Genomic DNA, 14,093 nt, shown 5'->3' with positions numbered 1-14,093 from the left:
GGCACAGGACAGCGAGACACAAGTTGTCTCTTCCTCAGCAGGAACCGTCCCGGTGCACAGGCGCAGTATCAGGAGCCCGGAAGCAGATCCCCCGGGGCCATGCGAGACGCTCACTTACCGTCTCCGTCTGCAGGAGCAGCAGTACTGTGGTCAGCTCCTTTCTTTGAAACACAGCACACGGCTAAAGCGAGAGAGTGAGGTTACTGGGTGAAGGGAGGGCTGGGAGATGGCCAGCAGCCGCCTCAGACCAACCGATCCCACGCTCTTCTGGCCCATCTTCAGCGTGTGGGGTGAGGGTAGAGGTCAATGTGGAAGGGGATGAGGAGACGGGAAGGGATTAAATAGGTCTCTGAGTAAGTGACCCGGAGAAGATTCCTACTCTGGATCTCAAATAAAGTGACCAAGTACCACCTCCAACATTTCAAGAACAGAAAACTGCTTTCATGTTCAAGAACTTAAAATTTTCCCTATTTTGACAGACAGGAAGTTGTTTCTAACAATCCAACTTCCTCTTGCTGTTTACACCTATGCCGCATACACTGGCCTTGCTTCACAATTCACAGAATGTCTTTAGGTTGACTTAGGCACAACCTAGCTTCTGTCTGGTTAGTAATTTCTCACCAGTCTGTCAGTACTGCTGCAGATTTTTTTTAAAGTCAGTCGCGCCTTCATGGGGCTGGCTGAGTGACCAGCTCTTTCCAGCCAAATGCTTCTCTACCAGCCCGGGGCCCACATGCCACTTACTGATGAGGTCCATGACTTCCCGGGTTAGCATCCTCACCAGCTGTTCCTCCAGCATCTCTTGAGACTCTGGGTTTTCATCTGCAGCCTCATCTTCCCCACTGCAGAAGGCCAAGGGCCAAGTTCCAAGGGAAAGCAAAACGGGGAGAATGAGGAAAGCGGTGACCTTGGCCAGACCCTCTGTGCCCACCTGATTCTCTTGGCTTCTGGTGGGTCTATTTTCAATGCTAATGTCAGGAACAGTATTACTTGTGATCCCGTGTGGTTGGACAGAGGGTACAGGATCAAAACTGGAAGTGGCTAAGAAGGAGGTGTCTGATCTGCCCCCTGCCACAGCTTGTGCAGACTCACCAGCCACTCAGCCCGGGACACAGAATTCCTGCACCCGCTCCCTCTCCCCACCCAACCTGGCTGCCAGCTCGCCCCGGACCGGGTCTTCCTTACCACAAGAGGCTCCTCTGGTTGATGACTTGCCACTTCTGGGAAAGCCTCTGGGAAAACAAAGGAAGCAGGCGCTAGGATTGAGGAGAGACCTGGACTCCTAAGACCTGAGGCCCACATCGTGACGGAAATTTTCAAATGATTCCTGATACCAACAACAGAGCCTCTTTGGCTCCACATTGCAGCACCGCACACAGTTTCTGTCAGCTCTCCCACCCCCACGCTGAGGGCAGCAGGTCAAACAGCACTTTGCTTGAAAAGGACCAACACCGCTCAGAATCCCTGGTGTCTGGCCACAGCTGCTCACCGCCCAGCTCGTTCCCCTGCTTAACTCCAGGAGGGGAAGCACTGTCCTGAGCCCGTCACCCATCACAGGGGACGAGAGCAGGCCCCGCGCCTCCAGCTGCTCTGCAGGCCATTACATTGCCTAGTTTTCTGGGGGTTGCTCAACCGACTGCAGAGCTGACGGTCTGCTGGGGTGGGAGCTCTGTGCAGCTGGCCTGGCAGGGCCTAGAGACAACACAGGGAGGAGCCCACTCGCCAAACTTGCAGTGGCCACCTGCCAGTGGAGCGCTCTTGCCTCCCCTTTGCTGGCCTGTCCCTTACCATGTGGAGGTAGGTGAAGAGAGGTCCAAGGATGGGAGACACCAGTGCTTCGTAGTGCTCCGGGGGACAGAAGAGCACCAGGGGCTTCACAAAGACCCGTGCTGCGGGGCAGGTTAAGGTGTTTCAGCACACGGACCCAGCTGGGGCAGTCAGCCCGAGAGGCCTGCAGGATCGCCAGGGACTTCCTGGCTACACAGGGAGAAACCATCCCGCTGCGTGCAGCTCAATCCCATCACACTTATTTGTCCTGCCATTTACTTCAAACTTCCAGGCTTTTTAATGAGAACACGACACTGAAGACACAGCCCTCTGCCTTCCTCTGCTCTGACCTTTCAGGTTCTCGAGGAACTTTTCAAAGGATATGGAGCATGGGTCTGAGTCGGTAGTCAGGAATATTGTTCAAGTTGACAAAGGCGGAGCTAAGGAGCTGGGTAGCAAGGTCCTCCACGGTGTAGAAGTCCTGCTGCATGGAAGGGCCTGCCTTCCCGAGGATATGGAAACTGCAAGGGAAAACCAGGGGCAGTGACACATCCGGCATCTGCTACTGCCATCCCTAACTGCCCCAAGAGTTTTCAGCCAGAAAAGCGATTGTATTTGCTTCCTGAGAGCCCTTGAACTTTAAAGATGTGGGCCTAATCTTTAATCAGAAGTGAAAATACCTGCCCCTACCCTGTACCAATAAGGAAACTCCATGGAAGTACAGATTCAGCCTCTTTTTAGACAAATGTCTGTAGCCAAAATCAACAGCGGCCCTCGTTACGCTGTACGTGTTCTTACACAGGAGGCTCTCACTGGCATGACTGCTTATAGAGAACGGGATTAGTGAGGCCAAAGCTCTGCGGAGGTATGCATGAGGGCCGGGTCTGTCCCCATCCCATAGTCAGGACCGGAAGACAGACTCCTGGCCAGCGGCTGACTCACTGTCCCATGAGAGGCTGTGAGCAGTGAGGGGTCTGAGCAAGTGCAGCCTCACCAACTCTTGTCTTCCACCTGGGTCCCCTCACTTCGTGCACTAGACACAGAAAACCAGGAAATGAAACAGTCACGACCAGGACCGTGAGGCTCATAAAATAATTACCAAAACGCAAATGCAGGGAAGCTCGTTGTGCATTTTGATTTGTCCCTAAAATCATCAGTTTCCTGTCTCACATTACCCATCCACTAGCACTGGAGATCACACACCCCACTCGTGGCCACGCCCAGGCAGCAGCCACCTGGGAAGAGGGCGTGAGGGGCAGCGGTGGCTCCTTACCAGTTTTCATAGAGAGTGCTGAAGAAGCGCTGCATTCTTTCCAGAACTGTCTTGTAGACGGGGTGGTCATTGAGTTCCAGGAGAGGCTGAGGCAATCCTGCAGAGAGACACGGGCCAGGAGCATGCCGCCCTGCTCCCACGAGCCTCGCAGTGTGGTCTGGGAATGTGAGTGTGCGTGCAGGTGCTGCCACTGCAAAGCAGACGGCCGCATCGTCTGCCAGCTGGAGGTGCTGGAGCTTTCCCGAAGGTGACCTGTTACACTCTCTTGGTAGGGAAAGGACTTTGCACTAGGTCTCAGCACTCTCATTTTTGCCATGACATGATTACATATATATTTATATGTAATATATATATTTTTTCCAGGTGGAACAGGAAGTAAAACAGAGACAAGTCAGGATCTCAAAACATTCTAGTTTGTCTGTCTAGTTGGCAACATTATATATATGTAGATTTATTTATCTGAAAGGCAGAGTTACAGGGAAATCCAGAGAGATCTTCCATCCTCTGCTTCACTCCCCAAATGGTCCCAATGGCAAGAGGTATGTATGCTAGGCTGAAGCCAGGAGCCTAGAACTCCATCTGGGTCTCCCACATGGGTGGCAGGGCCCACGTACTTGGTCCACCTTTCACTGCTTTGCCAGGTGCATTAGCAGAGAGCTGCATCAGAAGTAGAGCAAGGGCTGGCGCTGTGGCATACTGGGTAAAGCTGCCACCTGTAGTGCTGGCATCCCATATGGGTGCTGGTTCCTGTCCTGGTTGCTCCAATTCCAATTCAGCTCCTTGCTAATGCGCCTGGGAAAACAGAAGATTGTCCAAGTCCTAGGCCCCAGTACCCATGTGGAAGACCTGGAAAAACTCCTGGCTCACGGCTTTGGCCTAGCCCAGCTTCAGCCACGAGGACATTTGGGGGGTGAACCAATAGACCGAAGATCTCTCTCACCCTTTCAAATAAAAAATAAATAAATCTTAAGAAAAAAAAAAAAAAAAGAAATGCAGCAGCTGGGACTCAAACTGCTGCTCACATGGGATGCTGGCGTCACAGGTAGCAGGTGGTGGCTTAACCTACTGTGCCTCAACACCAGCCCCAGGACGCATAATTTTTTTTTTCTAAAGATTTATTTATGTATTTGAAAGTCAGAGTTACACAGAGAGGGAAGGAGAGGCAGAGAGAGAGAAAGAGAGAGAGAGGTCCTCCATCTGCTGGTTCACTCCCCAGATGGCCACAACGACCAGAGCTGTACCCATCTGAAGCCAGGAGCCAGGAGCTTCCTCTGGGTCTTCCCATGCGGGTGTATGGGCCCAAGGACTTGGGCCATTTTCTATTGTTTTCCCAGGCCATAGCAGAGAGTTGGATTGGAAGTGGAGCAGCCGGATCTCGAACCAGAGCCCATATGGGATGCTGGCACTGGTACTGCAGGTGGTGGCCTTACCCACTATGCCACAGCACCAGCTCCGTGGAATACAAAATTCTAAACCAAGGGTTTCTGATTTGAGTAATGCAATGTTGTAGGAGAATGTGGCAAAACTACACCTTGTTTCTGTATTAATGGGAATATGGGTCTTGGAAATTCTATTTTTACTAGAGTCTGCAATGTGAATTTTAGTGTAGTGGTGCCAAAGAAAAGATCCAGGACTACCCAAGGCCAAGACAGACAGACATGAGCTCTGGAAAAGCAAAGTGACACCCATCCTTAGGTTACCTTCACAACTGAGGAATGCTCACTGGATTGCTGAGCCTAGCCAAGACCCGGCTGGGGTGATGGCTGGGAATAAAGAGGACGTTGTCGGGGCTGGAATGTGAGCCAGTCTGAAACTTCGGAGACAGATACAAGTCACACAACGTGGATGTTTCCAGCTCTGTTTTCCAACAACATTCCTGGTCTTGCTCGCTTGTGTTTCTGATACAAGTCACACCTTTCCATTTCTTGGATAAGCCAAGCTCTTTCCTGCCTGCATCAGGATCCTGTCCCTGCTATTCTCTGTTCAGAATGCCTAGCCGGCCCTCTTGGGTCCCAATCTGGCAAGCTGCTACTCACCCTTCACAGTTCCACCAGGAGGCAACCTGTGACCCCTCTCGAAGACTGGGTTAGGTCTCTCAATAAATACTAATAGAACCCTGCCATTTTCCTTCATAGCAAATACCACAATTATGACCATAAAGCTATTTTCATGCTTATATGTCAATAGGAAAAATTACTTTGAGCTATATTCTCATCAAGTTAACAATTGGGAAACATGGCTTAGAATCTATTCTTCTGAAACTCTCGCTAATAGGTTAAAGGTGGGAAAGTATACTAGTATCTTTCAGTTTAAAAGTCACAGTTGGGCAGGCATTTGTTCTAGTGATTAAGACGTTGGTTGGGGCTGGCGCTGTGGCGCAGTGGGTTAACACTCCGGCCGGAAACCCAAACATCCCATATGGAAGCCAGTTAGAGATCCGGCTGCTCCACTTCTGGTCCAGTTCCCTGCTATGGTCTAGGATAACAGTAGAAGATGGCCCAAATCCTTGGGACCCTGCACTCATGTGGGAGGCCTGGAGGAAGCTCCTGGCTTCCGATCAGCACAGCTCAGGCCATTGCAGCCAGTTGGGGAGTGAACCAATGGATGGAAGACCTCTCTCTCTTATTCTCTGCCTCTCCTCTCTGAGTAACTCTGACTTTCAAATAAATAAATCAATCTTAAAAGAAAATAATAAGAAAAAAAAGACGTTGGTTAAGATGGCCCATATCAGGGCCAGCACTGTGGTGTAACGAGTAGGGCTGCTGCCTGTGACAATGGCATTGCATGTGGGCGTCAGTTCATGTCCCAGCTGCTCCCCTTCCAACCCAGCTCCCTGCTAATGGCTGGATTTGTGTATGTATGTGGGTGTGTGTATGCAGAGGATGGCCCAAATGTTTGGGCCCCTGATACTTGAATGAAGCTCTTGGCTTCGGCGTGGCCATCCCTGGCTGTTGTGGACATCTGGGAGTGAGATAGTGGATCGAAGATCTCTCGCTCTGTGGCTCTTTCAAATAAATAAATAAATCTTAAGGGGAAAAAAAAGAAAAAAAGATGTGCCTGGGTTTGATGTTTGGCTGAAGCTCCAGCTTCCTGCTAATGCAGATCTGGGGAGGCAGCAGCAATGGTTCAACTAACTGCACCCACATGGGAGATGTAGGTTAAGTTCCTGGCTCCTGGACTTGGCCTGGCCTAGTCCCAGCTGTGGTAGGCATCAGGCAAGTGAACCAGCAGATACACTGTTAAAAAAAAAAAACAAAAAACAAAAAACAAACAAAAAAAACCAACTGCTGCGGGTGCTGTGGTGTAGTGGCCTAAGCCTCTGGCTGCAGCACTCACATCCTATACGGATGGCAGTTTGAGTCCTGGCTACTCCTCTTCCGATCCAGCTCTCTGTTATGGCCTGGGAAAGCAGCAGAAGATGGCCCAAGTGCTTGTGCTTGGGTTCCTGTACCCAAATGGGAGACCCTGGCTTCTGGCTTCAGATAAGCGCAGCTCCAGCCATTGTGGTTACCTGGGGAGTGAACCAGTGGATGGAAGACCTTTCTCTCTCACTCTCTGTCTTTACCTCTGCCTCTCAAATAAATAAAATCATTAAAAAAAAAAAAAAAAAAAAAAAAAAGCTGCTGGTGCTGAAGAGGAGCCTGTGGGAACTCCACAATACATTTCCCAACAGCAGAAGGTCTGGGGGCGCCAGATAAGGAGCAGGTACAAACTACACTGAAGCTGCTCAAAGATCCCATTACAGATAAGGCGTTTTAGGGGGGAAGAGGGTTTGATTTCTTACCTAATATAGAAGACTTTTCTGCTTCAAGCATATCCAGAGCTTTAGTGAAAGGCTCTACCATTTTGGCTAGCATTTCTGGTGCGTACAAAGTATTGTGGGTTCTGAAAGAAATAAGGATGCAGCATGAACTTTCTCTGGTCTGGTGCAAAAGCAAAGACTGGGCTTCGTCGGCTTATTCAGTGGTACTGTATTTCTACAGAGACAGGTTTCCATCAACACTGCTCCTGGCAGGAAAGAGAAAAAGGTACAGCCACCTGAGTGTTCCCTGGGGAAAGACACACTTGAAGCTATAAGTGCAGCTATGTAATATTCAACACCTAACAGGAATCAACACAAACAAAAGAACCAAATCCACAAATAGCCAGACAGTATCAGAGCCTGAAGCAAGAAAATTCTTCTAAGCCTGAGACAATGCCGTGACACCAGCCTGAGACAATGCCGTGACAGCACTAGGAGTCTCGTGCTTCAGCGCTACAGAATGAAGTGTTCATGATGCTGTGGACTCTCAGACAGGAAACAGGTGATTCTATGTCTTATTCCTCAGTTCTGCTTCCAGGAGCACTGACCTTGCCAACAGCTGTTTCAGCCTTCTGGAGGAAAACAATTTCTACTTTTTTTACTTTTTTTTTTTTTTTTTTTTGGACAGGCAGAGTGGACAGAGAGAGAGAGAGAGAGACAGAGAGAAAGGTCTTCCTTTGCTGTTGGTTCACCCTCCAATGGCCGCCGCGGCCGGCATGCTACGGCCGGCGCATCACGCTGATCCAATGGCAGGAGCCAGGTGCTTCTCCTGGTCTCCCATGGGGTGCAGGGCCCAAGCACTTGGGCCATCCTCCACTGCACTCCCTGGCCACAGCAGAGAGCTGGCCTGGAAGAGGGGCAACCGGGACAAAATCCAGAGCCCCGACCAGGACTAGAACCCGGTGTGCCGGCGCTGCAAGGCGGAGGATTAGCCTAGTGAGCTGCGGCGCCGGCTAGATCAATTTTTTTTAAACGATTTATTTATTTACTTCAAAGGCAGAGTTACAGAGAGGCAGAGGCAAAGAGAGAAAGAGAAATTCTTCTATCCACTGGTTCACTCCCCAAATGGCTACAACAGTTGGGATTGGGCTGATCCAAAGCCAGGAACAGGAGCTTCTTCCAAGTCTCCCGTGCAGGTACAGGGGCCCAAGGACTTGAGACATCTTGTATTGTTTTCCCACGCCATAGCAGAGAGCTGGATCAGAAGTGAAGCAGCAGCAACTTGAACTGGTGCCCATATAGGATGCCGGCACTACAGGTGGGTTTTACCTGCTACGTCAAACCACAGGCCCTTATATCAATTTTCTGGATGAAGTGTCATTAGTAAGTATTTTAAGCTTGGCCAGCCAATGGTCTCTCTCTCCTTGACTCTGCCACTCAGGTATGCTGGTAGCCATAGATAGTGAATGAATGTGCATGGTTCATTCAATAAAATTTCTTAAACGTCCAGAGACTTGGATTGGATATGCAGGCTGCTCTCCTCTAGACCTAATTATTTATTTATAAGAATTATAGAGAAAAGGACATCAAACATGCCATCAAGGAAATCAATTAGGAAAAACTCAAGTATAAAGTCAGTTTTTCAACAAATAAAAGGAAAAGAGAAGAGGGCAGGGGTCCAACTTCATTCTTTTGCATAATCAATTATCCCAGTATCATTTATTGAAGAGAACATTATTTTCTCCTTAAATGTCTTGGCACCCTTGTGAAAAGTCAACTGGCCACAGACGTATAGTTTTTTTTCCAGACTCTTGATTCCACTCCCTTGATCTACATGTCTGTCCTTATCTTACTGCAACACTGTTCTGATTTCTGTAGCTTGGCCATGAATTTTGAAGCCAAGTAGTTCAGGTCTGTTCTTTTTCCAGGGTGTTCTGGATTTTGAGCCTCTTGAAATTTCATGGCCCAAAACGTGATGCAATTTTATTACATTCAATCTGTAGGCTGCTTTGGGTAGTATGCCATCTCAACAATATTAAGTCAATCAATCCGTGAATACGGAATGCTTTTACATTTATTTAGGTCTTTAATTTTAGCACTCTCACAGCTTTTGTCTTTCACATCCCTGATTAGTAAATTTGTTCCCGGGGCAAGTGTTTGGCTTGGTGGTTAGGATGCCAGTTGAGAAACCTGTGCTCCATGCTGGAGTGCCGGGGTTCTGTTCTTTGCCTGCTCTGGCTCCTGACTCCAGCTTCCTGCTCATGCACACCCTGGGAGGCAGTGATGGCTCAAGTAGTTGGGCTCCTGCCATTCATGTGGAAGATGCTGACCGAGTTTCTGGCTCCAGGCCGCTGCCCATCCCTAGTTGTCATGGATGCTTCTGGAGTGAAACTGCAGATGGGGACTCTTTCTAACAAAATTAAAATTATTCCTAAGCATTTTTTCTTTTTTTTTTTTTTTTGAATGCCATTACAAATGGAATCATTTTCCAAGATTCCTTTCTGGATCATTCACTGCTGGTGTATAGAAACATCACAGATTTTTCTGTGTTGATTTTATAGCTTTACTTTTTTCTTAGCTGCAGTAATATTTCTGGTAGGTTTTTGTGGATTTTATATATGTGTAGATATATATACACAGACACACACACACACACACACATATATATATATATATAATCTGTTAGTGAATAGTTTTCTTTTTTCAGTTTGGATGCCTTTTTTTCTTGCCTTTTTTTAAGAAAAAAAGATTTATTTGAAAGACAGAGTTACAGAGAGAAGTAGAGACACAGAGAGAGGTCTTCCATCCGCTGGTTCACTCCCCAGATGGCCAGAACAACTGGGGCTGCACCGATCTGAAGCCAGGAGCCAGGAGCCAGGAGCCAGGAGCTTCTTCCTGGTAACCCATGTGGGTGCAGAGGACTAAGGACCTGGGCCATCTTCTTTTTTTTAATTTTTTAACTTAAAAAATTTTTTAATTAAAAAAATTTTTTTTGACAGGCAGAGTGGACAGTGAGAGAGAGAGAGAGAGAAAGGTCTTCCTTTTGCCGTTGGTTCACCCTCCAATGGCCGCCGTGGCTGGCGCACCACACTGATCCGAAGCCAGGAGCCTGGTGCTTCTCCTGGTCTCCCATGGGGTGCAGGGCCCAAGCACTTGGGCCATCCTCCACTGCACTCCCTGGCCACAGCAGAGAGCTGGCCTGGAAGAGGGGCAACAGGGACAAAATCCGGAGCCCTGACCAGGACTAGAACCTGGTGTGCCGGCGCCGCAAGGCAGAGGATTAGCCTGTTGAGCCACGGCGCCGGCCGGGCCATCTTCTACTGCTTTCCCAGGCCATAGCAGAGAGCTGGATCAGAAGAGGAGCAGCCGGGACTAGAACCGGCATCCATATGGGGTGCTGGCACTTCAGGCCAGGGCGTTAACCCACTGCACCACAGCGCTGGCCCCTGCTTGATTGTTTTGAGACATCCAGTATAAAATGTTTAGTAGCACTGGTGAAAGCAAGGATCCTCGTCTTAATCCTGAAGGTTGGAGAGCTTGTGGTCTTTTCATGACTGAGTATGATGTATAAATATGCACTTGCATGAAAATTCATGTTGAAGAAATTCTCTTCTGATTCCAGTTGCTAAGTGTTTTTGTTTGTTTGCTTTTAAATCACGAAAGAGTACTAACTTTTAAAAAGACTTTTTCTGCACTGAGATGACTTTAAGGTTCGATTCCCTTTGGTGTATTACAATAACTGATTTTTTTATGAGTTCTGAACCATTCTTGCATTCCTGGGTAAATCCCATTTAGTCATGGTGTACTATGATTTTATATGTTAGAATCAACTTGCTAGTATTCTGTGAGGCCATCTGCAGCGCTACCTTAATGGTTACCTCCTATTTGTGCAAAGCCCAAGGACAGATAAGAGATGCCATTTTCTTTTAAAAATTGTAATTTGCTATCTTTTTTTTTTGTTTCTGAATTAAGTTTCTCTTGGTTGCTTTTAAAGATGCTAATACAGTGAAATGATCGCTGATGAAATTAGTTTTTCCTGAGAAGAAATTCATAATCTTGAATTCGACAGGAGGCAGACCAATCATCTGGTTTTATTTAAGTAACTGTGACTGTGACTCCAAGAAACAATTTAAAAACAAAAGGGTTTCTGTTATCAGCATGTTGAATACTCCTGAGACCACAACAGAATCGGGCACTCCTTATAGCTTCCTCTGTTAGTCCAGGAGGTGGCATCACAGTGGCTGCACCTCACTCACAGTGCCGGCAGGAAGACCCGACAGCACTCAAGCTCCTATATCTGACTCCAGGTGAGGTGTTTACAACAGCGACATCCACAAGCCCTGGGAGGATTCAGGCTCCTAAAAGATCCCCCTGCCTGACATTTCCAACTTCCAGATCTGCATTTTCACGTTATAAAGGGCTAGGTGTTGCTTGGCAAGGAAAAAACAACTGAGTAACAAAAGTTATCTATTTGAAATAGTATTGCCAGTCAGGAGTATAATCACTAGGCTAACAAAACTTCACACATATAAAGATTTTAATTAAATACATGGAAGTTATATAAAACAATGGAAAAAGGTCACAGGAAAGCCATTATTCAAAACAGATAATGATGAAAGTGAACCTTTTAAGAATAATAAAGAGTTCTACTACCCACGTGTATCCTCCATCCAATTCACTACGGGCAGTCTTGTCCAATAGAAATATAAGGAAAGTCAGAGTGGACATGGATTTCAAACTTTGCACCAAAATACTACACTTGATCTTAGCAAAAGGCCAAGAAGCAATTGCAACAAAATAAACTTAGCTTTTAATTCCACTTTTTAAAGTACTGTCATGTAAGTTATTTAAAATTTCTGGTAATCAGATTAAAAATACAAAAAGAAACACAAAATATATTATTTAACCTATAAAAACATAATTTTAAATACATTATTAATATAAACAGGTACTTTACATCCTTTTTGAACTAAGATTTAGAAATGTGTGTATTTTACACTTATGGCTTATCTCAATTCAGAATTTCAAGTGTTCAAGAGCTATGTGTGACTACTGGCTTCTATATAAACACAGCTCCAATATCTTTTTCTTTTTCTTTTTTTTTTTTTTGACAGGCAGAGTAGACAGTGAGAGAGAGAGACAGAGAGAAAGGTCTTCCTTTGCCGTTGGTTCACCCTCCAATGGCCGCTGCGGCCGGCGCACCATGCCTATCCGAAGGCAGGAGCCAGGTGCTTCTCCTGGTCTCCCATGGGGTGCAGGGCCCAAGCACTTGGGCCATCCTCCACTGCACTCCCGGGCCACAGCAGAGAGCTGGACTGGTGCCCTGACCAGGACTAGAACCCGGTGTGCCAGCACCTCAAGCCAGAGGATTAGCCTACTGAGCCGCGGCACCGGCCGCCAATATCTTTTTCATCAGACATATAAGTGCTATCAATATCTTGCCATATCTTTCAGCGAAGCAAAATTGTACCTACTAAAAACAGTAATTTAAGGGGGCCGGTGCTGTGCTATAGTGGGTAAAGCTGCCATCTGCGATGCCAGCATCCCATATGGGTGCCGGTTCGAGTCCCAGCTGTTCCACTTTCAAATAAATAAATAAATCTTTAAAAAAAAAAAAAAAAGCATGCATCTCAAAAATTGCTTTTGGGGGCCACTACTGTGGCACAGTGGGTTAACACCCTGGCTTGAAGCGCCGGCATCCCATATAGGCACCGGTTCAAGACCCAGCTACTCCACTTCTGATCTAACTCTCTGCTATGGCCTGGGAAAGCAGTACAAGATGGCCCAAGTCCGTGGGCCCCTGCACCCATGTGGGAGACCCAGAAGAAGCTCCTAGCTCCTGGCTTAGAGATTGGCGCAGCTCCGACTGTTGCGGCCAAGTGTACATCACTGATGCTATTTTTAAAAACAAGAGATTCCCCCTCCCCACAAGAAAGAAACAAGACCTAATCCCTCACTGTCACCACCATGACATGAAGACATATAAAGAGATCAAACTTTTGAGACATTTTAGGTAAAACATTAAAAAAAAAAAAAAAGAATAACCTTTATTCTGACCCACCTTATAAGGGCAAGCAAATTGTCAAGAAGTTTCAGGATCTGCTCCGTGCAGGGGTTACGGAAGACTGGATTTCCACTGGGTGTATAACCCACAACAAATCCCCCAGCTTTGGCCTCTTCTAGGTCGGTGGGCCAGCAAGTCCGTTTCATAACACCCAGAATGCTATACACACAAAAGCTCATCTACAGAAAGACAAGAATGAGAGGTAACCATAAAAGGGGAAGAAAAGACAAAAGAACTGTAGGATATAGTTAGGGCCATGGCAAAGGTGAGAGGCCAGAAAGAAGGTAAGAATCCTATGCCCTCCTGTACTCATGGGATTCCTGTCCCTTCCTTTCAGATACAGTCCAAGAGGGGTCTTCTCACTATCATTTTCAGGGCCAGTAGGAGGCTCTTGAAGCTTCTCTTTTGTAAGGATGCCTTTCCACAGGCTGCAGGGACCCTCTCAAGGGCCCCCAATTAGAAGGCAGCTTAGACATGCTCCAAAGCAAGTGTTGAAATCGCCATCATTTCACCCTGCTCTGAGCTGACCCTGTGCCCTCCAGTTTGGGCCTTAGCAGCTTTGGCCCTAACCCCAATATCACAGCACTTTCAACCAACCGTCTGCTTGCCAGGTTAATTCCTATGACTTCTGTCATTAATGGAGCCAGGAACAAGGAATATTTGAATAGTAAAGCCCTAAAAACCTCAGATTTTCAAGTCAGGCCCTCACTTAGGACATTACATGATAGACAGGTGGCAGGACACCCCTGTTGACCAAGCTCTGACCTACTTGCTCACTACAGCTCAGTTTTCAGAGCTTCTAAGAGAGATCCTTACAGCCAAAATAATGACTTCACAGAAAAGACCACCTACTCTGCTATGGACACTGATTCAAGACCAAAGATAAGAAAGCAGAAGCTTAAGGAAGTGGAGACTCCCAGGTACAGAAAAAACAAATCTATAAAGAGTTTAACAAATGACAATATGCTACTCGTACTCACAGCCAATTCAACTTCCCATCCACACAAGGGTCTTACTTACTCGTGCACGGTTTAAGCCACAGGGATCCTCCATGCCTGGGTCATAGCTTTTCTGATCTGCACCCACATAGGCAATAAAAGCATCAACATCTGAGAGCACTCTAAAGGGTGGAGGGGGAAAGCAAGTTACGTTATGTATTAAGCAAGGACACTTTCTTCCACAAGAACTTATAGGTTATGACTATTTGGCTCTAATGAGCAGTTTTGATAGTGAGAAGTTCAATTATA

At 47.1% G+C, this 14,093-nt stretch overlaps 1 protein-coding gene across 2 annotated transcripts in view; it reads right to left on the bottom strand.

The window, feature by feature from the left end:
• The window catches only part of XPO5 (exportin 5), a 49,701-nt gene that overhangs the window by 3,495 nt on the left and 32,113 nt on the right, over positions 1 to 14,093 (bottom strand). For both annotated transcript variants that reach the window (XM_089333905.1, XM_089333904.1), the window contains 9 exons: positions 13,867 to 13,966; positions 12,844 to 13,025; positions 6,825 to 6,925; positions 3,041 to 3,137; positions 2,153 to 2,288; positions 1,789 to 1,887; positions 1,186 to 1,232; positions 745 to 842; positions 119 to 181 (listed from right to left, as the gene is read on the bottom strand). In XM_089333905.1, the coding sequence (XP_089190031.1) occupies positions 119 to 181; positions 745 to 842; positions 1,186 to 1,232; positions 1,789 to 1,887; positions 2,153 to 2,288; positions 3,041 to 3,137; positions 6,825 to 6,925; positions 12,844 to 13,025; positions 13,867 to 13,966 (923 nt within the window). The remainder of the gene's footprint in view (positions 1 to 118; positions 182 to 744; positions 843 to 1,185; positions 1,233 to 1,788; positions 1,888 to 2,152; positions 2,289 to 3,040; positions 3,138 to 6,824; positions 6,926 to 12,843; positions 13,026 to 13,866; positions 13,967 to 14,093) is intronic.

This window comes from Oryctolagus cuniculus, chromosome 5 (genome assembly GCF_051225735.1).
Source record: "Oryctolagus cuniculus isolate XC-2025 breed Fujian yellow rabbit chromosome 5, ASM5122573v1, whole genome shotgun sequence".
Taxonomy (NCBI): domain Eukaryota; kingdom Metazoa; phylum Chordata; class Mammalia; order Lagomorpha; family Leporidae; genus Oryctolagus; species Oryctolagus cuniculus.
The sequence above is the reverse complement of the archived record's forward strand: the minus strand, read 5'-3'. Positions and strand labels throughout refer to the sequence as shown.